Here is a 20,379-nt window from a genome sequence, read left to right as displayed (position 1 = left end):
GAAGGGACCTTAAAGCTCATCTCATTCCAACCCCCTGCCATGGGCGGGGACACCTTCCACTAGACCAGGTTGCTTGGGGTCCATCCATATTTTTTTTCTTAAAACATCAAAATATTGAAGATGCATCAAAGTTGATACGTTTGCCGTTTCCATGAAACGCTGGATGACTTTTATTGAAATTGAAGAATCGCTCTCCATGCCCACAATTAATATTTTTTCATTCCATCTTTAATTGCATTAAAAGTTTAATATTTCTTGCTGTATGGATATTTCCATCTTCCAGCAGAATAAAAACCTAAGAAGCTGCTTTGCCAGCTCTGGAGACATCAGCTTGTACCTCGCGATCCTTGCGGGCGGGTGGTTTATGTTTCAAAATTCACATGGTTAAGGAAAATCTGAGGTTTATTTTAATTGAAAATTTAATCCTTGTGCTTCCCAGGGACACTCTGGTTGTCAGGTCTGTAAAATCACACAGTAAATTAAAAGCTTTCCAAAGGCACTGTAGCAGAAGATGTTGCCACTTTCAAGGCAGTTGAGTGCTCGTGGAGGGAGGGGGTGGGGGAATCATCAGATATTTTGTGGTTGCTTTCCAGGTGCATGTTCTTAGGCCCTGAGGCAGAGGGGAAGGAGCTGGACAAAGCAGGGTCAAGGCAGGACTTCCATTGGGCTGGGGCACCAACATGTGATGTAGCTGATGCAGTTGAAGACATCTCTGCTCGTTGCAGGGGGTTGGACCAGATGAGATTTAAAGGTCCCTCCCAACCCAAACCAGTCTGTGACAGAGGACCTGGCCACTGGTAGCCAAGAGACCACTGGCTGTGGGCTGTCTGAGTGTTTTGGACTGGTTTCAGTGGTGTGGGAGCTGCACATCTTCACATTGTCATCTTGGAGTGGATGTTTAGCTGATGCTGTTTATCTTATTTCCAGGACTTGCCTGCTAGGGGAGGCTAAAAATAGATCATGTTGTGTTTTTCTGTCACAAAATCAGGGTGAGTATTAAAGAGTGAATTCTTGGACTGATTTACTGAAAATAGCAACCCATGTTAACACGAACCAGAGATCAGTGTATAAACATGCAACCCCCAAGGGTATTAAAATTTCTTGAAGTTTAGTAGGTATTTCTTGCAGTCATTAGGTGAGATTTTTAGAGAGTTACTCTACTTGGCAATTGCAAAATACAGGAAATTCTGGATAAAGTTCAGTTGGTGCCTGAGAGAACAAAGCACAGGAGACTGTAGTGTGCCTTCAGTGTGAACATTCTCAATTAAATCATAGCTGCTTCTGAGGGGTTAGTTTTGGATCTGGTTTAGCATCTTTGGTGACATGGACAGTGGGATTGAGGGCAGCACTGAGGGAGAAGGTGTCAGCAGTCCTGCCTGCTCCATGTGATTGTGGCACACACTGGTGGGGCTGGAGGACCCTCCCCTGCCTGGTAGATGGTGATGGAATGCTTTGCTGATATTCTTAGTTGCTGAGCAGGGATATCCAACAGTTTTTAAGCCAGTGAGAGTTCAGATGGAGTAATTAATTCAGAATTCGATTCTTTAAAATCCATATAACACGACTGGGCACAGCAGTGAGGTGAAGGGTTCTTTTCTCTGCGAGCCTTGGAAGTTGTTTTGGATTGAATAGTTTGAATCAAGTAGCATTTGCTGCATGCTTCTGATTTTGCTAGAAGCAAGTAAAAGTTCAAACTGAAGTCTTGACTTTGCTATACATAAAAATTCCTTTGTAGGATACATCTGTTTTGATCTCAGTTTGACTGTTTGTCTCTTCTGCATCTTGCATCTAATTTGTATTCCAACGGGATAAAATGAACTTGGTAATGGCCTTTTAGCTTGTCATCTTAAAACACATGCTCAGCCTGGAAGAGACAATAAAAGTCATGTTTATGAGAGTCTTACAGTCTAATGATTGGGAATGGACTGACCTGCTGGCTGCAGGGACACATGCAGAGTGGATTTTAGATGGATCTTGTAGTTAGTGGTGTCAAAACTAGCAAACAGCACAGTTTTGGATCTGAGCACTGTTCTAGAATCAATTACAGTCAAAGAAACACTTCCATGTCTTTATCAGGCATTCACACACTGTGCTTCCCATTGGGAGCATCTGCCCTACCCAGGGTGTCTAAAAGCTGTATGATCAGGTGGGAGCAAGTCACATTACTGCTATGACAGCCAGGGGAAGAAGTGTGTGCCTTCAGAGTTACTAATATCAGGTTATAATACACCAGTAAGAGAGGAAGTTGTGAGTTGTCTTCTAACGTTACCGGTTTCTCACTACTCACCACATAAAGATGTTGGCATGGCTGGTTCAAACTTTGGCATTCAGAGTGCAGTGAGATGGATCTCATTACCACCGTGGAAACTCAGTGTTGCCTGTACTTGTGCTGCTGTTTTCCTTTAGCAGTGATGGTTTGCCCTGCCTGGGTGTGTGATACCACACCTGTCATCTTCTCTGGATCAGAGAAACCTGTGGCTGCCTGGAGTTCAACTCCAGCTGTGACGTGGGTTGCAGCTTCAGTGAGAAGAGTAAATAGCCTCTCCTTGTGTAGTAGGTCCCTAAAATATGTATGACTAACTAGTGCCAGCAGAGCTGGGGTAAGCCAAGGAGCAGAGCATGTTTTGACGGCATCAGCCCCTCTGTGCTGGGAGCGTGCAAGGCTTGTTAGCGGATGTGATTCAGCACTCCTCGGTCCTGACTCTGCTGCCAGTGCTGGTTTGCTGTCTGGTTAGTGAGTCAGCAAACTTGCAGCTTCACCCTGCCCTTGTCTGGATGAATTTTACTGAGCCAGGGGACAGAAGCTGCTGCAGGCACTGCCTGTGCAGGGAGGACAGCGAGAAGCGAACGGGATGTGCCTCAGAGGCCTCCAGCCACGGCGACTTCTGGCTGGGATGAGGAGTCTGTCCTGAGACACACCTTATTCAGTGATTTCCTTTTACAATAAAGCTGCTGCAAGGGAGTGGATATGTCTGCCTCCAGAGCTTTGGCGAGTGTCCCAACAGTTTTTGCCTTAACTGGGAGCAAGCCTGCAGCCTGGGTTATCTTTTACACTGTGTAGTTACACTGCTGTGATTCACACTGCAGGCTTCCTTGGCAAATAGGGACTCCTGAGTGAAAATAATTGGATATGTAGATGATTCTAGAATCATTTAGATTGGAAAACACCTCTAAGATCAACAAGTCCAACCATTCCCCCAGTACTGCCAAGCTCATCGCTAACCCATGTTCCCACATATCACATCCACACATCTTTTAAATCCCTCCAGGGATGGTGACTCAATCATTGTCATGGGTAGCCTGGTCCAGGACTTGACAAGTCTTTCCATGAAGAAATCTTTCCTAATATCCAATCTAAACTTCCCCTGGCTTAACTTGAGGTCATCTCCTCTTGTCCTGTTCCTCGTTCCCTGGGAGCAGAGCCCAACTCCCACCCGGCTGCACCCTCCTGTCAGGGAGTTGTGGAGAGCCAGAAGGTCCCCCCTGAGCCTCCTTTGCTCCAGGCTGAGCCCCCTCAGTTCCCTCAGCTGCTTCTCATCAGACTTGTGCTCCAGAGGCTTTTATTATGTATTATCAGGACCATCACATAGCTTCCACTCCCTGAGAGTAAAAAAACTTTGACATGTTCCAGGCTGAAAGCACAGAACTTGAAGCAAGCAACAACATATGAAGAACTGTTTTAAAGGTACCTAGAAACTTAGTTTACTCTTGAATTTTGGAGGGAAACCCCCTTGTTTTCCTACTGTGGTGCCTTGCATGAACCTGAGGTGAGTAAGGTGGCACAGGCCTACAGATTTTATGTTGGCTTGTAGTCTTGCAGTAGTTACTTGGAGTAACTATTACACCATCCTGGTAAGTCAGTCATCACATTGCACTTGTGGATGGATTGGAGAGAGGGACAGAGCTTCCTTGTCTCTCTTCCACTCCATATTATTTTACTCTTTTCTTCAGCACACGTAGGGTAGAGGTAGAGAGCACAGAGGAAGGATCAGAAATGCAGGAGCAGAAACAGATGGCCAAAGCTCTTGCTTGTGTAGCCAGAAAAGCTGATGCTTTTCAAACTGCAAACTTTGATGGAAGTTCTATGTTCCAATTCCACATGGTTTCACGCAGTTCTGTGTCTTCTTCATTTCTTGTGTAACTGCTGTAGGAAGTAGAGATGGCTGAGGGAGAGATTTGAAAGATTGCTTTGAGGAGTTGAATTTGGCTTCTGACTTTGTATTGAAACAATGGTTGATTCTCCTTTGAATAAAAAAAGGCAGCAGCAGCTCTTAGATTCAGTCACGTTCTGTTATTAGTGCTGAAATTGTCTGAAGGAATCGTCTGGAGTTGCCTGACATTGTCTCATGTGTTTCATCCTCACCATTGTTAAGGTTCATTAATGATTCCATTATAAACCCCTATTTGCAGAAATGGTTTTCTAAAAGCAATCTCTGTGTTATATTATTATGTTGTTTATATTATATAAATGCTCAAGGACTAGACATGTATTAATAGGGAGCCTTGTGATTGTGGAGCCAGCAATTATTTGACTGGTGATTACTCTATCACAGACTCTGCTGACTCTCGGCACTTTGGACAGGAGAAAAAAATTCCTTCTGCAAATTGGGAAGATAATTTCCTTTGGAATAGTGGTTGTTACACAGTGCTGGAAATCCTCTGAATGCAGATAAGCAGTAAAAGCCAGTTAGCTCTAGGCAATGCAGTTGATGCTTTGGAATAGACTGTCATGGTGGAGAGCCTTATGAGTCACCAGGGATATAATGAAGATGCTGAAGGAGATCTCCAAGCCTTTCAGACAAGGATGTGCTGGGTGGAAAACCAGGCAGCTGTACCCATTTTTCTTCCCTGTACTCCTTCCATAGTGTGTCCCACTGGATGGGATGGCTGTGGGAGTGGGATGAGGTACTTTCTCCCTACTTTCCATAGGGTTAATCACTGTCTCTTCCCTACTGTGTCACCAATAGAAAAGTGATGCCACTCAGTCCCCAAAGAAGGACAAGAGAGCAGCATTAGAGGAATGTGCAGGGCAAGATCAAGTGATTATGTCCTGCTTGGTTGCTCCAAGGACCCAAGAATCCCTTCCCACCCCTCAGTACAGTGCAGTCACAGGCTGCCTTTTCCATGAGGATGCCACAGGACAGTTCTCCCCATATGCCAGCCTCTTCTATGGGTGCATCTAAAGGATGGGATTCTGCTTCCTCCCCTCTTCTCCTTAAGGGTTAGGGAAGGGACCAGTCCCTGCACGCATACTCCAGCCACACCACCTTACTGTGTAAAACGTGTGAAATTCCAGCACCATGCTGGAGGAAGCCCAAGATGGAAAATTCTAGCCCAGCAATTCCTTATAATTTTCAAACCACTTCGGCCTTCCTTACAGCCAGTGACTTCTCCCTTGTTGGTGGAATAGTGGGGAAAGAAGGACCAAGCCCTGGGCCAAGAATCTCCACTCTCAGCTGCTACCAAAAGCACAAGGACTACGGATAAGAGGTCTATACTAGTGCCCTTCAAAATTCAGCAGCTTTGCCAGAAGATTCTGGTAGAGCTAAGCTGCCTTTCAGGTCTTTCCCTTTTTATTTCCCATTGTTCCTGTAACAAATACCTTGAATATAAATGGTAAAGGTTTCTCCCTGCAAATTCTTGGATAAGACTTGATAGTTGATCTCTTGGTGAAGAGTTCTGGAGCCAGGGCTCTTTAGAGGTGTCAGTAACCACTTCCTGGCAAAGGAAGCTCCCAGCACAGTGCTGGTTGCACAAGGGAATGGGAACTTCCAAGAGTTCCAGAAGTTGTGTGGGTTGACACCAGTTTGCTCAGTGAAACTTTTCCATTGCACCAAGTGAACAACTTCCAAAAATATTAATAGTAATAATAAGGAAGTCGAAGAGAGAGAAGGTGTCAGGGAAGGAGGGACAAAACATGTCCTGGCTGTCTCAAGGGAAGTGAGGAAGAAATGTAGACCAGCCATAGCCTATATATATATATGTTTATATATTTTTATATATATTTCTGTATCTGTCTTGGTTGTGACAATTTTTATAGAAGAGCCTCCTGCAATACCACTGCTTTATTATCAGACACAGACCTAGATGTCACCTGTTCTTTTGCCCAAGGCATTCCTGATTTAGCAGCTCTATAGGACTCGCATTATTCAAAGTTTACTTAAAATAATTACTGTAATCATCTGTATATTGTCACAGTGTAAGGAACCAGAAAATTGCATTGCATAATTCCCTTGCAGTTGTCTGAGAAATCTCCTGTCTGCGTTGCCAGCACAGTGCAGAGATTTGATGTGAAATCCTAATTTCCTGCAAAGGGGCTGCCACGGTTTCAAGTTTGCCAGGCACCGCCACTGATATATTTATATTTTATCTGCCACGCTCAACAATTGAATGAAAGAGAAGTGTTGGCAGAGGTCAAGCATTGTTTGAACGTGTTGCAAATGGTTTCCCAGGGAAACAGCAAATCAGTACTCATAGGCTCCTGCAGCATCTCCAGAACAACATCTAGCCACTAGCCATAGCCCCGTGTTTGCTGTAGTACTCGGGACCAAGGGCGATGCAGACTGAAGCCAGAGCGAGCGCCTGAGTAGGAGAGCAATTCCAGAGGATGAAGAAACATTCGGCAAGAGTGGCACCGCTACCATCTTACAATGTTTCTGAATTAAATTCGCCTGTGCCTGACGGTAAATGCTTTTTTTTTCCCCTGTATATCTCATCCTAGGCAGGAGTTCACTCCGCATGCTCCTCCTGCTCCGTTCCATGCAGAGTAACAGGAATGTTGTGTGTGTGTGTGGTGTGTGTATTTTTAAAGTAATGCTCAGATAGCATTTTGAGCACTTTAATATCGACTGGGATAAGTGGCAGTTAAATTTCTGTTGCCCGTGTTCAACTGCTGTGTGAGTGATTGCTGGGGAAGAAACCGATGTTGAAACGTGAACAATGGATAAAGTTGTTGTACTTCAATTCTGGCTTTTAAAATTATATGAAATTAGGTCCTTGTAATGTTACTGGCTTTTCTGGAGTAATTTACTGTTGGAGTCTAGATTTATTGTTTTGCTGTAAAGACAGAGGCACCAACTTGTTTTGTGCTTGCTGTCCCTCAGTTCAGTATAGCAGTTGTCCCCTTAAAATGCTTTTTCCCCCCCTCATTTTCAGAAGTGGTAGCTCTGAAACAATTTCTTAATACAAAAACCACAAGACAGAAATTAGGAATTCTTTTGTATGCTCTTGATAGGACATAAGAGTCTCATTTCTTTAAGACTGCCCACCAACTTCCCATCACACTTCAGAGTCACTGGGAATGTGGTGATGTTGTCCAGCAGGAGATTTGACTGCCTTGGTGGTGAAACAAATAAAAGTCAGTGTGCTGGAAATTTACAGCGGGTACACATGCTTTATAAATCAGAGGTCAAAAAAGAAAGCTTTCTTAAAAATACTCCTGATGTTAGGTTTGAGTTTTTGACTTGAATGTCTGTAGAAATCTCAGGCTTTAACTGCACCATTTTGGGTTATAATCCTCAGTGTCCAATGTTTTAAAGAGCTGTGTGGTACTTCCTGAAGTTGCTGCTTGTGCCAGAAATGAGCAGTTTTCCCAGCAGGTGTGTCTGATGAGGACATTGGAGCTGTAAAACTGCGAGGTGTGTGTGCTGTCTCTGGTTTGAGCCAACCAGCAATGAAAATGTCATTCCTTTTTGTGAGTTGAATTCAGCCGTACATCCAGGAGCAAAACAAAGCAAGAGCCACGGTCCAGCGCTGGTCAGCAGAGCGTGACTTCCAGTTCTTTGATCTACCTGGCTCAGGCTGCCTTCAATTACAAACAGGGCTGGGGTTCAATAAACCAGGCGGTAGTTTGCGTTGTTTTTCTCGGAATTGTGTGTGTGATTTTAAGAATTCTGCAGGCTTGGTGGTCACCTGGTGTTTCTCCCTTGAGGAAAAACGCCTTAAGGAAAGTTGGAGGAGATGACTGCTTGTTGCTGGTGCACAGCACCAGGCTTTAGGATGTGTGATACTGTAATTCATACCCTCACCTGCTTTTTAGGAGCAGTGTTACAGCCAGGTGAGCTGGCTCTGCTGGTAAAATGGGGTGATTTGCTGCTCTTTATTTCCTGAAGGCTCAGGCCAGGCTTGTGTCGCGCTGGGTGCTGAGTGCAGAGGATTAAAGATTGTCCCTGCCTCACAGGGGCCCTAGACAAGCTGTGGTTCACCAGTCCAGCTGCTGTCAAGTGCCTCTGTTAGACCTGTCTTAACCTTCTGCCCATGCTGGGCTGCAGCAGCAGCATCAAAACTGCGCTGCCTGGTTCCTCAGGGAGGTAAAATCCAGTCTTTGTAGGAAGAAAGGGCAATAGACTGGAAGTAACTACATGACAGCACTTGTCATATCCAACAGGCTGCAAATGGAAAGGTTCTTGCTCAGGATGGACCTGGCCAAGCTGAATTAATACTGGACCCATACATTAAATGTGTGTGCAGGTGGTTTTTACAGATCAGCAAAGATTTTAGCATGAATTCCCAAAGAATCCTAATGGGATAGGGCAGCCAGCTTCCCAAGAGCAGGGGAGGAGTGTGCTCTGTGTGGGCAGTTTTCACACAGCTGAGGTTTGTGGCTTCCTAGATACCTCGTGATAAAACCACAGGAATGGCTGACTCTTGGAGAGTGGAGTGGAATCCAGGCAAGAAGGCTCCTTCAGTAGTGAGGAGACACCCAGTGCTTGGAGATAAGTGGTCAGAAAGTCCTGCTCATGTGGAAAGAAATGGAGCAGAGACAGCTGCCCAGAAGGGTTGGCACGTGGGTGAGAGGTTCTGGAGGATGTGAGGTGTGTGCCAAGCTGGCACCACAGCCACCAAATCCTCTGGAGAACGTGTCTTCACCTCAGCCTGGCCAGCCTCCACTCCCCAGCATCAGCCAGGTGTGTGGCATGGACACTGCATGGAGGAGACCTGTCCCAAAAATGCCACCATGGAAAGGCAGGGATGAGACCTGTCAGGGCAATTACCTCAAGGGTGTTGGAGAAAACAGATGGAAGTATCTCCTGGGATTGTGAAATGCAGGGATACGGTGATAAATCCCTGCTGTTGCCCCAGCTGCTTACCTGGAAAATGTTCCTTTAACCCACTCTTCTTGAAATGTGCCTTATTAGCTTCTAAGTCAGGCAAGGAAATTGAAGCATGTGTTCAATGTACTGCAGTGCTGCCATGGCCCGAGTCTGAGGCAGTCAGGCTTGGACTCATCCACATCCATCTAAATATAAGTCTTGGTGAGTACCAAGAAAGTCGTCAGAGCCTCCTGGAGTCAGCAGGAGAGCTGGGCACCTCCGGGAGGTGATTCACCTCCCAAGATTGGTATCTGGAATGAACCACTCCCTGGAGGCACTCGAGTTTGTGTAGTGTAGGTCAACACTATCAAATACAAATCTGAAGTGTTGCTGAGCTGTCTGTCAGTGTGACGGCTGCCTTTGTGGATCTTGGGAGATCCATGAACCAGCCTGGATTTATTGCAGTGTTTCTTGAAAGTGGAAGCTATATTGTAATTATTTGTTAATGAGATACATATGAGTGATATCTGGACTGTCCTGGGTGTAAATTCCTTTCACAACAAGTTCATGTCAAAGCAGCCTCATGGCTTTTATTGGAGCTGCTCTTGAGTTACGGCGGTGAAAGCAAAAGTGAGAGTTTAACTGGGAATGGCTGTTCCTTTTTGGAAATGCCACCAAATTCTAGCAATAGCAAGATTGATTTTCAGAGGATTTTTTTTTTTTATGGATTGTTAACCTTTTGGTTTGGAGTAGAGTGTATAAATTGTGAAACAATTGGAAGCACATCTGATACAATTCATTACAAAATTTATAGCAGAGGGCTTTTTTTAATGGGATGGTGTGCAGCTTTGAATCAAATGATTTGTGTTTATCTTGCTCAGTCAATGGTGGAGTGGTGGGAAGATGGTCTGATCCCAGACCAGTGAATCCTGAGATTGGCTTGAATTGGGGTCGGATCAGGTATATCTGGAGTGGAAAAACACCTCTAGTCTGATGCAGCAAAGGAGGATATCCCTTTGAATCTGTGAGTCCCAAAGGTCTCACTCAGGAGTTGTCACTGAGGTCGTCTCAGAGGAGTGTTTATGTAAGCACAAGCTTAAAATAAAGCCCTGGTTCTGCAATAAGGAGACAAGAGGTCTTAAGTTCCAGTGTTGTTCCCTCAGACAGGAGGTGTTGCCTCCACCTGAATAAAAACATCTGTCAGTCCAGCTGCCTGCTCCTCACAGAGTACTCTGGTGTGGGACCATTCCTGTTGTCCTTCCCAGGGGCTGAGCCAAAGCCAAAATCAGTTGCTCTTCCCAGGAGCTGCGTGAGATTGGATCCATCCACATGGTCTGGAGTCGTTCATTGGCGTGGGCTTTGCTTGGCTGGACAGTGGGGTGCAGACACACTTCTGGGTGCCCCTGTGCTGCCTCCTCTTCCTCTGCAGCTTGGCCTGGCTTCCCCCAGCAGCTCTTAGCCAGGAATTTGCTCTCTGTGACGTTTATGGTGTGGGAGGGAGAGTATTTGTGTGCCCGGTCCTGCCCTTCCCAGGCTGTGTTCCAGATACCATGTCCAGGGGTTAAGGAAGGAGCAATAAGCAGGGGCTCTTTGCTTGGGAAAAGTTCTGTGCTGAAGAAGGAGATGTCCATACCCTCCCCACGGGAGGTCAGAGTGTCCAGGCTCCAGAGCTGTCATGGTTAATTACAAGATTTCAACACAGTGTTTGTATCTCAGTGGAGATGCCAGCAACGCTTTCTGACAGCAGAATTCAGTCCAAAACATTCCACTCCAAGTGGATGTTCTAAATTTTTTTTTTTGTGGGTCATTTTGTGTTGTAGAAGTTTTGATTTCAACATATAAAAATTATTCTTCATTTGCACCACTTCCTTCTACATTCCTTCAAAATCGAAGTATGCTGTCATGCCCAGTAACTTTAAAATATGAGTAGCCACTGTGTTTCAAAATGCATATTCCAGTTGCCAGTTCCACCACAGATGTTCTCAAATAAGCCTCTTTCCCAGGATCTGTTCTGACACTCCCACACTGGTGCTGGTGTGTTATTTTTGGTGTCAAATCAATGAAATTCCTTGTCCATGCTTAAAAAGAGGCAGTGATACATTTGTTCGAGTTATGCTGAAATGAGAAAAAAATATTTCCGTGTTTTTAAGTATACTTTCAATAAAATGTAGATAAAACAAAGGTTTGAACAGGGATTTGGGTTTTTCCAATAAATTTTTTTGTGTATTTTGAGGAAATGCCTCGACCCAGAGCAGTACAAACAGGAGCCACTTACTTCAGAAAAAAAGAATTTGAGAAGTCCTCTAGAGTGGCCTTTACACTTAGGGCCTGGAAAAGGTAGTTCACAGCTTTCCTACACCCAATAGTGCCTTTCCATGCTTCCTGCTAATGTCTTTTTTTGTTGTTTTTATTGTTGTTTTTTAATAGCTGCAGCTCTTGAACATCAGGGGTGTTGCAGCCTGGATCCATGTTGTGCTGCTGTCCTTGGTCAGAGGCTTTAGGACACAGCACTGGATGCCAACCATGCAGGGCACATTCGCTGGTTGGCACAAGAGCTTCCATCTCAGAGCAGGTTCTTCAGCAGAAGAACATGTAGCTGATGTACAGAAAGATGCCTTTACAGGCTGGCATTTATCAGGGTTGCATGTAGAGGCATCAAACTTGGAGCAATTAATAAGGGAAGCCCCATCCCAGAGATGAGCAGTAGGCTGTGGGGATCTGGGGGTGTGTGAGGAGATGCCTTTGTGCAACTTATGTAGTGACTATTTCTCACTTACAAAAAAGAGGGAGAGTGACTTTTTACATGGCAGATAATGACAGGACAAAGGGGAATGGGTTGAAACGGAAAGAGATTTAGATTGGATGTTAGGAATAAATTCTTCCCTGTGAGGGAGGTGAGGCCCTGGCACAGGGTGCCCACAGAAGCTGTGGCTGCCCCATCCCTGGAAGTGTTCCAGGCCAGCTTGGATGGGGCTTGGAGCAACCTGGAATAGTGGAAGGTATCCCTGCCCATGGCAGGGGGTGGAATGAGGTGATGTTTAAGATCTCTTTCAACCCAAACCATTCTGTGATTCTGTTATCACTACTACTAGTTCTAACATTAACCTGGTGCATTTGCAGTACCATGTGTGCAGATCTCACTGTCTTTCCATCCCGAGCACAGCCAGTGTGTACAAATACCACAGCTTGACTTGCTGGGGCCTCTCCCAGACCTTGGAGGTGTATGAACAGACGTCGGTGGTGCTCTGACTGCAGGTTTCATCTGTCAGATCATACCAGCCACTGGGACAGCAGCATGGTGAAGCTTCCACATTGGCTGTGTAGTCCGAAATCAGCCAGAGCATCTGGGAGCAGACACGCTGCAGGTGCCAGGGCCAAGTGGAATCTCAGGTTGTTCACACAACTGACGTGGACCATACACATACATGATCCTGCCCATTCCTGGCTGTTTTAATTAAATTCTGAATTGCTTAAGTTGCCAGATCTCATAGTGTTAGATGCAGATGCACTCAGCTCCTTCTCATCAGTTCTTTGTATTTCTTTTGCTCGAAACTGACTTGCGGTTTTGTAGTTGGCAGAGTTGGGCACATCTTTTTGATTTAATGTCTTACCCTCTGTCTATCCAGTTACTGCCAGGTTTTCTTGCTGTTTATAAATTGATTCAGATTGTTGAGTTTCTTTTCCAGATTGTAGCTATAAGGGGAATCAAGGTCCTTATTTTTTCAGCGGTCTGGGCCCTAAATCACAAGTTAGCCCCCTGGGACTTGGTCCCAACATTGTTCCCATCGTAAAGCCAAGGAAATGCGGGTGGGGGGGGGGTTTTTTTTTTTTTTTTTTTTTTTTTTTTTTTTTTTTTGACTGTTTAACTCGGATTCTCTCCCCTGACCAATAAGCTGGAACTGCTCATCTGGAAGGGTAATTAGGTGCAAGGATGTAGAGTGGCACATCCCTTGATCAGGTGCTAAGTGAATTACAGGATGTGAAATTGAAGTTATTTACTTCCCTTCCTTGCCTTAGTTAATTTTGCAAGGATGAGAGGGCACGTGGAAGTTGCTGAGATTCCTAGTTGCAAGCAAAGTTGCTGTCTGCTGATCTGGAGTGGGGGCTGTGTACTGAAGGGATAATTGGCAGAAATTGCTGATGGATGTCACTAGTAAACCACAACAAAAATATCCACTTTTTCTGCTTTCTGCTCTTGACAATAGTTAATCATAGTACAAGAGAAATGCTGTACGCCGTCACTGAGTCATTTGTTTTTCGTTATAATCTGAAAATCTTTTCCCCTAGGACAAAAAAAAAAAAATTATTGTAACCTTCTCATCCCCTTCAAACATAAAAACTTCCAGAACAAGCAAATAATAAATGAACAAGGCATCACTCTGAACAGACATCTGTGCGTTACTAATACACAGAGACCATTGCAGTGTTTAAATGGAGAACATTATGTCCAAATGCCTGAAGACACGCTGAAAGGAACTTTCTTCACTGAGCAAGAGATGCTTCTTCCTCAAACCTGTGTAGCATGCTGCCAGCAAAGCGTGTTTGCTTGTTTTCTTGATTTTGCTTGGCTTTAGTAAATGTAATCATGACTTCATATCCCTGGTCAAATGGCTGGTTCTGAACACATTTAAAGTTGGGGAGAGTTTGTTCTTCAATTTTAACTTCTCAGCTGTTGTCTTCAGGTTTGTCAGTGTGTGTGCCCAGACCACTGAGCTGGCTGTACTGGCTCGCTGTGGGTTTACACCAGTGCAGGGAAGGGCAGAATTTGATTTTACAGGCAGTGGCTGGGATAAACTAAGTTATGGATCTAAGTCACTGATGGTGTTGCATATCCTGCTCCCAGCTGTGTGCTAACAGTAGCAAACAATCCAATTAAAGCCACGGCTAATCCCAACCTAATGAGGTTTTGTTGTAAAATGGACAGAAGCAGCTCTCTTCACCTCTCCCAGCAGCAGCACCACTCAACCCCCTTTCCGTGTGCATCTGATATTTCCCTGGCTGCAAAACTCACATCCTCTCCTTGCTATGCATTAATAAGGGCAGAATTTCACTGCGAGAGCCTCCAGCCCTCCCAGTGCTGAGGCGGCTGCTCAGGTGGAGCTCGTGCACAGGCTGTGGGGACACTGGGCTCGTGGGGTGTGAGCGGGTCCGTCACTGCAGCGGCTGTTCGCTCCTGCAGGTGAAGGAACATTGGCAATTCTTCCTCCAGGGCCCAATTTAGCAGGAACATTCAACTGACGTATTTTCCACACCACACCAGAGCCACTCCTACCTCCATCCATCTGTCAAAGCCCAGCGATTGTTTCCGTGGCAGTGCAATGGAGACGTCCTTTAGTCAGTGCAGAAACAATGATAGATCAGGAGCTGAGATTTTGAGGACGCGGTAAAATAAGTCTGTTTTAATACTGGATGAGTAAAAGATTGTAGGTGCCTTGAGTGGCCTCTTGGTAAAGCTGCTCTCTCTCCTGATTACAGTGGTAGCCAGAGGTGACCAGTGCTCTGCAGGGCTTTGGGAATATAACACGTAGAAATTGTTCAGCTCACTTCCATCATCAGCTATTTAACCATCGACTTCATTGTGTAATCAAATAAAGAGAATGTATTTTAGCGCATCCCATCAAGCCAGATGTTGCTGTCTCTGAATGAGCCAGCACTTTGTGTCAGTAATGCAGTGTCGTGAATGCACGGATGGCTTTTGGAAGGGAATTAAGTTACCTGTTTGAGAGGTTCTAAATTTCCATCAGGGCAGTTGGATAAAAAAAGAAAAGAAAAAAACCCGGTCAATTCTATGATGATCAGGCCACAGAATTTAGTTCCAGGACTGCATTTTTGTGTTGCATGGATTATTTAACTGACAATCCATTTGATCCAGGACCAGAGGGAACAGCATGGAGCTGTGTGAGGGGAGATTCAGGTGGATATTAAGAAAAGGTTCTTCATGCAGAGGGTGGTTGGGAAGTGGTCAGGGCACCAAGCCTGGCAGAGCTCAAGGAGTGCTGGGACAATGCTCACAGGCACATGGTGGGATTCCTGGGGCTGTCCTGTGCAAGGCCAGGAGTTGGACTCCATGATCTTTGTGGGTCCTTCCAACTCAGGATATTCTATGATTCACTTTTAGTAGCAACTGTGAGACCTGAATCATTGTCCAAATGAAATGCCATGGGTTGTTGTCATAGGTTACAATGTAAGATGTAACCGTAAGTATGTGTTCTATCACCAGCTGCTAAAACCAGGTGGGGCAGTGTTCTTTATCTCTTCCCTGACGCATCCCTGATAACTCCCTCCGGAAGGGTATCTTCTGTTGATGGACCATCAAGCCTTACTGCATGACTCATAAAATTACATCATCCCATTGTGAGATGCTCTGCCCAGGGGGAGGAAACAAGCATTCCTACCTGGATATAATCTGAGGTTTGGAACACCACAGTAAGCCCTTACCTACTGGATTCCCAGAGGACAAGAGCTACATAACCACCACTGGACCTTCAGAGGAACACCAGACCCTTCTACAGGGTCAGCTCTTTGACAGAACCATTTCTATCACTTCAAAGAGGGTGCAGCCACCCCTTAATGGGACTGTGACTGCCGCCACCCTGCCCGGCAGGGTGTCAGGTCCTATCCTGACTCTGTCAGGTTAAGCCAGTGTTTCTGTATTATTGCCTTGTTATATATACTAGTAAAGAACTGCTATTCCTATTTCTTATATCTTTGCCTGAAAGCCCCTTAATTTCAAAATTATAATAATTTGGAGGGAAGTCAATTACCTTGCTAAATCAAAGTACACTGGGATATGTGTATAATAATTAATGCAAGATGGGGACAGACTTTGTTAGAGTCATGGGGAAAGCCATGTGTTTCCCCTGCTAGTTTCCCTTTGGTCTCCATGTGCAGAGAAATGGCCTTACTTCTTAAGCTATAAAGCATCTACATTTGCAGGGCAAGGAAATAGATTTGCTGAAACAGATTAATAAACTAAAAGTAATCATAAAAAAATGGGAAAGAGCATGGATTTGTTTTCATTCAATAATGAAAAGTAATCCAGGTGGATTTGGTGCATTAAGATGTGCAGGATGCAATCGTGTGTGGTACTTTCCAGTTCTCTCTTTCCTCTTTGGTCAATCCCGTTGGCGGAGTCTTGCTTTGAGACTCGGTTACAGCCTCCAAGGAACACTTCTAGCAGCAAGGTCTGACAGTCTGGCAAGGTTATTCCTGTTTTTTCCCAGTCTCTTCCAGTAGCATTCTCTTAAGATAGCAAAGTACGCCCAAAATGTAGATTCGTTCTCAGCCTGTGGTTCCTGCCTGCTAAAGCCACAAACTGTGTAAAAAGCCCCACCCCATGCTGACATCTCTGCTTGGGGTGGTTGTTCAGGGCCTGGTTGGATGAGGCTTTGAGCACCCTGGTCCAGGGGAGGATGTTCCTGTCCATGGCAGGGGGTTGGAACTAGATGACCTTAAGTTCCTTTCCAACCCAGACCATTCTATGGTTCCGTTATTCTGTGTATGGAAGTTCAGTGGAAAATGCTGCTGCTGATCCCTCCAAATTTGGAGGGTCTTAGCAGATTCCTCCTCAAGAGCTGAGAGTTGTGAAGTGAGACAAAGAACCAGAGTTCCATGAGCTCTGCCTTCCCTTCCTCTCCAGTGGGGTAACACTGCCCACCTGGGAGGTTTCATTGCTCAGCTGTGCAAATGGTGATTTGTTGTCCCTGCTGCTGGCTCCAGGTTTGGAAAGTGAGCCCAGCATTATCTTTTCACGCCCCCCCTCCCCCCCCCAATCAACAGATACCCTTAAAATACGTTCAGATTGAGCAGCATTAGGTGTCCCACTCTTTCTGGCTGTAACAATGAAATACTGACAAATGGCTGTGCTGTCTGATTGCTTCAGATATAAGGGAAGAAGAGTTCAGTAAATCAAGCAGAGACTTTCGATTTAATGCAATCTCTTGAATTACAGTTTTGGTCTCACCTGCTGGGTTTGTCAATGCCCAAGAGAAGATTCATGCTGCTCTGTTGTACCAGATACAAATAATTCAGAGCTCTTTTTGCATGTGAGGAAAAACAGTCTTCCATCAAATTTTGGTTGCAGGTCACCTGCTAGACTTCTGCTGAGTATAATGTGAATCTTGTTCTGAAATGAATTGGAATTGAGACATAACGTGTCTTTCAACATAAAGAAATCTTTTTAAGTGATGAACATCAAAACAAGGAGTGGTTTGGAGCCAGTCACCTCGGTGGCTTCTTCTCCAAGGACAGGCAGTCAACAAACAAACACTTCCTGAAAATAAAACCTCTTCAAGCTGTGGACCTGAAAAATCAGAAATGCCTTTTTGAATATTTCGCCCCAAAGGTAGTGATTGGCTTAACCTCGTGGAGGCTGGGACTAATTTTCAGATGACAAATGAAGGTGTAACTTGCAAGAGTAACTCGTGTGTTGTTTACTAAGTCTTATGAAGTATGTGATGTTATTCTTGTTTGACCAGTAGGAGAGGTAGCTCTTGGAGTTTTGAAATAAGTGGAACAAAGTCATGCAGGGAGTTGTGTGGCTGCTAGATCATTATTTTCTCCATTAAAAAGTAAATACATGAAGGTGAACGGCTTTTTAAAGGTCTGAAAACATCCGGTAGGCTCTAGAAAGCTCTTTACAAAGTAATGCTCATCAAAAATTGAGGAGAGGCAACACAGTGCGTAGCTTGCTTCTCATCATGTAGGTCTTAATTTTTCAAAGTGGGTTTGTGGGTCTGTTGTCACAGAGTGTGGGTTGTTTACTGCATTGATTGGATTTGTAGGACTTCATGGTCAATTGGAATGTAAACTTGGGTGTCCCCCTTGAGTCAGAGTTCCCTCATACTGGACAGAAAAGAAAGGGAAGAGCATCTTGAGAAAGGTCATCTGGAGGGGTTCAGCTGCTGATTCGGTCACTTGTCTACTTGGTGGGTAAAAAGTAACCTTGCAGGCTCTAAATAGGCTGAGAGATGATTTTTTTTCTGTATAATTCCATATTTTATACATCGATCTTTGTTAGACTTGGTGAACCCAATGCAGCTTTAAGTGATTGTATGAACTCTGACAAGAGTCCTATCTCAATTCTTGAGTCTTGGATACAGCCCTTGCTTTGGAATATACTTTCAAGTAGTAGTTGGGTTTGATGTTCTTTGCTCAAAGTGTACTGGAATGGCTCATGTTGCAACAAACGGTATCTCCCTTTGGGATTTCTGCCACAGTTGCTGCACATGTGGCACCTTACACATGGGGTTTGTGCCTATTTTTGTATTCTTTTCAATATGAAATAGTTGGGATTAGCATATTAAATCCTTCCAAGTCATGGCAAGGTCAGTGGCTGCTCTGGGTACGGGCACATTCCACAAGTTTAGGTGAGATGGTCACCAGTTGAAGTAGCAGCTGCAAAACAAGCAGTGGGTGATCTCAGCTGGCTGTGAACACACATTTATGCTTTCCAAAATGGCCTGTCATCCTCACTTTCTGCTGGAGAAGAAGACTCTCTTGTGCTGCTCATGTGTTGACCTCTTACAGAGACATCTTTGGTAAATTTGGGAGTCCATGCATGATTGATCACCAGTCACACTGATGGATTCCAGCACTGCACTCCTTGCTGTTGTTTTCCTGATTCTTAATTCAGCCCTTCAAGCTCTTGCTCATTAAATATGGTGTCCTACTCACTGGAAAATTTTTCATCTGGTACTACTGGTATTTCTGGGACCTGGGTCTTCTCTGCTGCCTCGTGCCTCTGTCCAGCCTCCATGTGAAATGTCTCATCTTGGAGTTGTCTGCATGTAGCAGAGGAAGAGAAAGCAACTTCTCTGAAGATGTGGCGATTCTGATTTGGTGTCTGTAAAGGCTTAAAATCGGCATCTTCAATCCTGTAGCAGAAATCTTCATCCAAAAGACCTGTGAGTGACCATGGCTTCATCCCATCCAAGAGTCTCAAGGATCATTCTGGAGTGTGGAAAGAGGAAGCTCTCCTCTAGAGAGGCTCCCAGCCCTGAGGGAGGCAGTGGTTCCTCGGCCCTCCTTCCCAGCCTAAGGGGGAATGGTGACCTCTCCTTTGGCCTGATTCAGTGTCAGTGCTCAGGAAGGGGCCCACGTGAGTACAAATTCCTTTGACTGTGTAGACCCTATGGACGGAGCCATGGGGCTGAGAATACACTGCAGCATGGGGCTCTCATTTCTTCAGGGGGAAGACTGGTTTTCGTGCAGCACCTTTTTAACTATAAGGGGGGAGAGAGTTAAGTATTTATTTACTCACTTATTTGCTTTATCCTGAGCAGAGCTGAAACCTGCATTTTTGCTGTGCGCTTCCTTTTGTATGCATTTCACTGCCAGCCTGTTTGAAAGCCCCGCGTTCCTCCAGGGACTTTCCAGCCAAAACTGATGCAAACTCTTTCTTCTCAGGTGCCTCACGATCATCTGTCATCCAATGCAAGCCAGGAGGCAACTGCCCCAGCAGACACAGAGGCATGACTAGGCAGCTCTCCCCTCTATCTGTTGCTGAAGATTCTGCTGCTCCCATTCTTGAGCTGCAGAATCGAAGTCCCTCGGGAATCTGTCGGCACAGCAGAGTCGAGAGGCAGAGCAGATCAGGTAGGAACCACAGCCGCACTCCTGGCGCCACCGCGTGCCTGCCAGAGGCCTCTTCCCTGTGTCTCCGGAGAGATGGGGCAGGGCCCGAGCATGCTGACGTTTGGTTTGCGGTGCTTCGAGCAGCAGATTCTCGTGCAGGTCCTTCCCGAGCCCGGGCATGAGGCAGGAAGGCGGCACGGACGGGAGGAGAAGCCTGGGATTGGCAGGTACATGACGTGCGTTAGGTACCTGGCACGGCGTGAGGCACGGAAGATCCTCAGAGATGGTTAGCCTTAGCACACGGTTAGATTTCACAGAGTGGTTGTGTCTCCTCAGCTTCAGCCTGGCCACAGACCAGGGCCCTTAAGAGTTCCTTCTCAAAGACAGTGACAACCTCGGCTCGCACCGCGGATGGTCTGGTGAAGAGGAAGAGAAGGAGCAGCAGGTGGAAGGATTTCTAGGGAAGACCATCACAGTTCAGAGCATCGGTCAGCTGCACGTCAGGGCTTCCATCACCCACTTCACTGCAGGAGTTTAGCTCAAATGAACCTATGGGTGTGGTGAACACTGAGCTCCTCACCATGGTGTCCATCTATGGCTGCAGGGATGGGATGGTAGCAGTTACAATGTGCAGCCAGAGGCCTGTGAGTCTGCTAAGCCACACTGTTGAGGAGGACAGACTTTAAATGAGTGAAGTAATTTAACTGTCCAGGTTTTTTGGAAGGAAATAATTTAATTGCCCAAGTTCTTTGGAAGACTGCTTGTGTAGATA

At 45.5% G+C, this 20,379-nt stretch overlaps 1 protein-coding gene across 3 annotated transcripts in view; it reads left to right on the top strand.

Moving 5' to 3' along the window:
- The window catches only part of SLC35F4 (solute carrier family 35 member F4), a 112,988-nt gene that overhangs the window by 71,972 nt on the left and 20,637 nt on the right, over positions 1–20,379 (top strand). The window contains exons 1-2 of one of the 3 annotated variants that reach the window (XM_032112596.1): positions 6,461–6,683; positions 19,440–19,628. The exons of 1 other annotated variant lie outside the window; for it this stretch is intronic. In XM_032112596.1, coding sequence (XP_031968487.1) covers positions 6,608–6,683; positions 19,440–19,628 — 265 coding nt within the window. In that variant the 5' untranslated portion in view covers positions 6,461–6,607. Of the gene's footprint in view, positions 1–6,460; positions 6,684–19,439; positions 19,629–20,379 lie in introns of those variants that run through there. One more of the 3 variants, XM_032112595.1, reaches the window with a different exon arrangement.

This window comes from Corvus moneduloides, chromosome 6 (genome assembly GCF_009650955.1).
Source record: "Corvus moneduloides isolate bCorMon1 chromosome 6, bCorMon1.pri, whole genome shotgun sequence".
Taxonomy (NCBI): domain Eukaryota; kingdom Metazoa; phylum Chordata; class Aves; order Passeriformes; family Corvidae; genus Corvus; species Corvus moneduloides.
The sequence above is the reverse complement of the archived record's forward strand: the minus strand, read 5'-3'. Positions and strand labels throughout refer to the sequence as shown.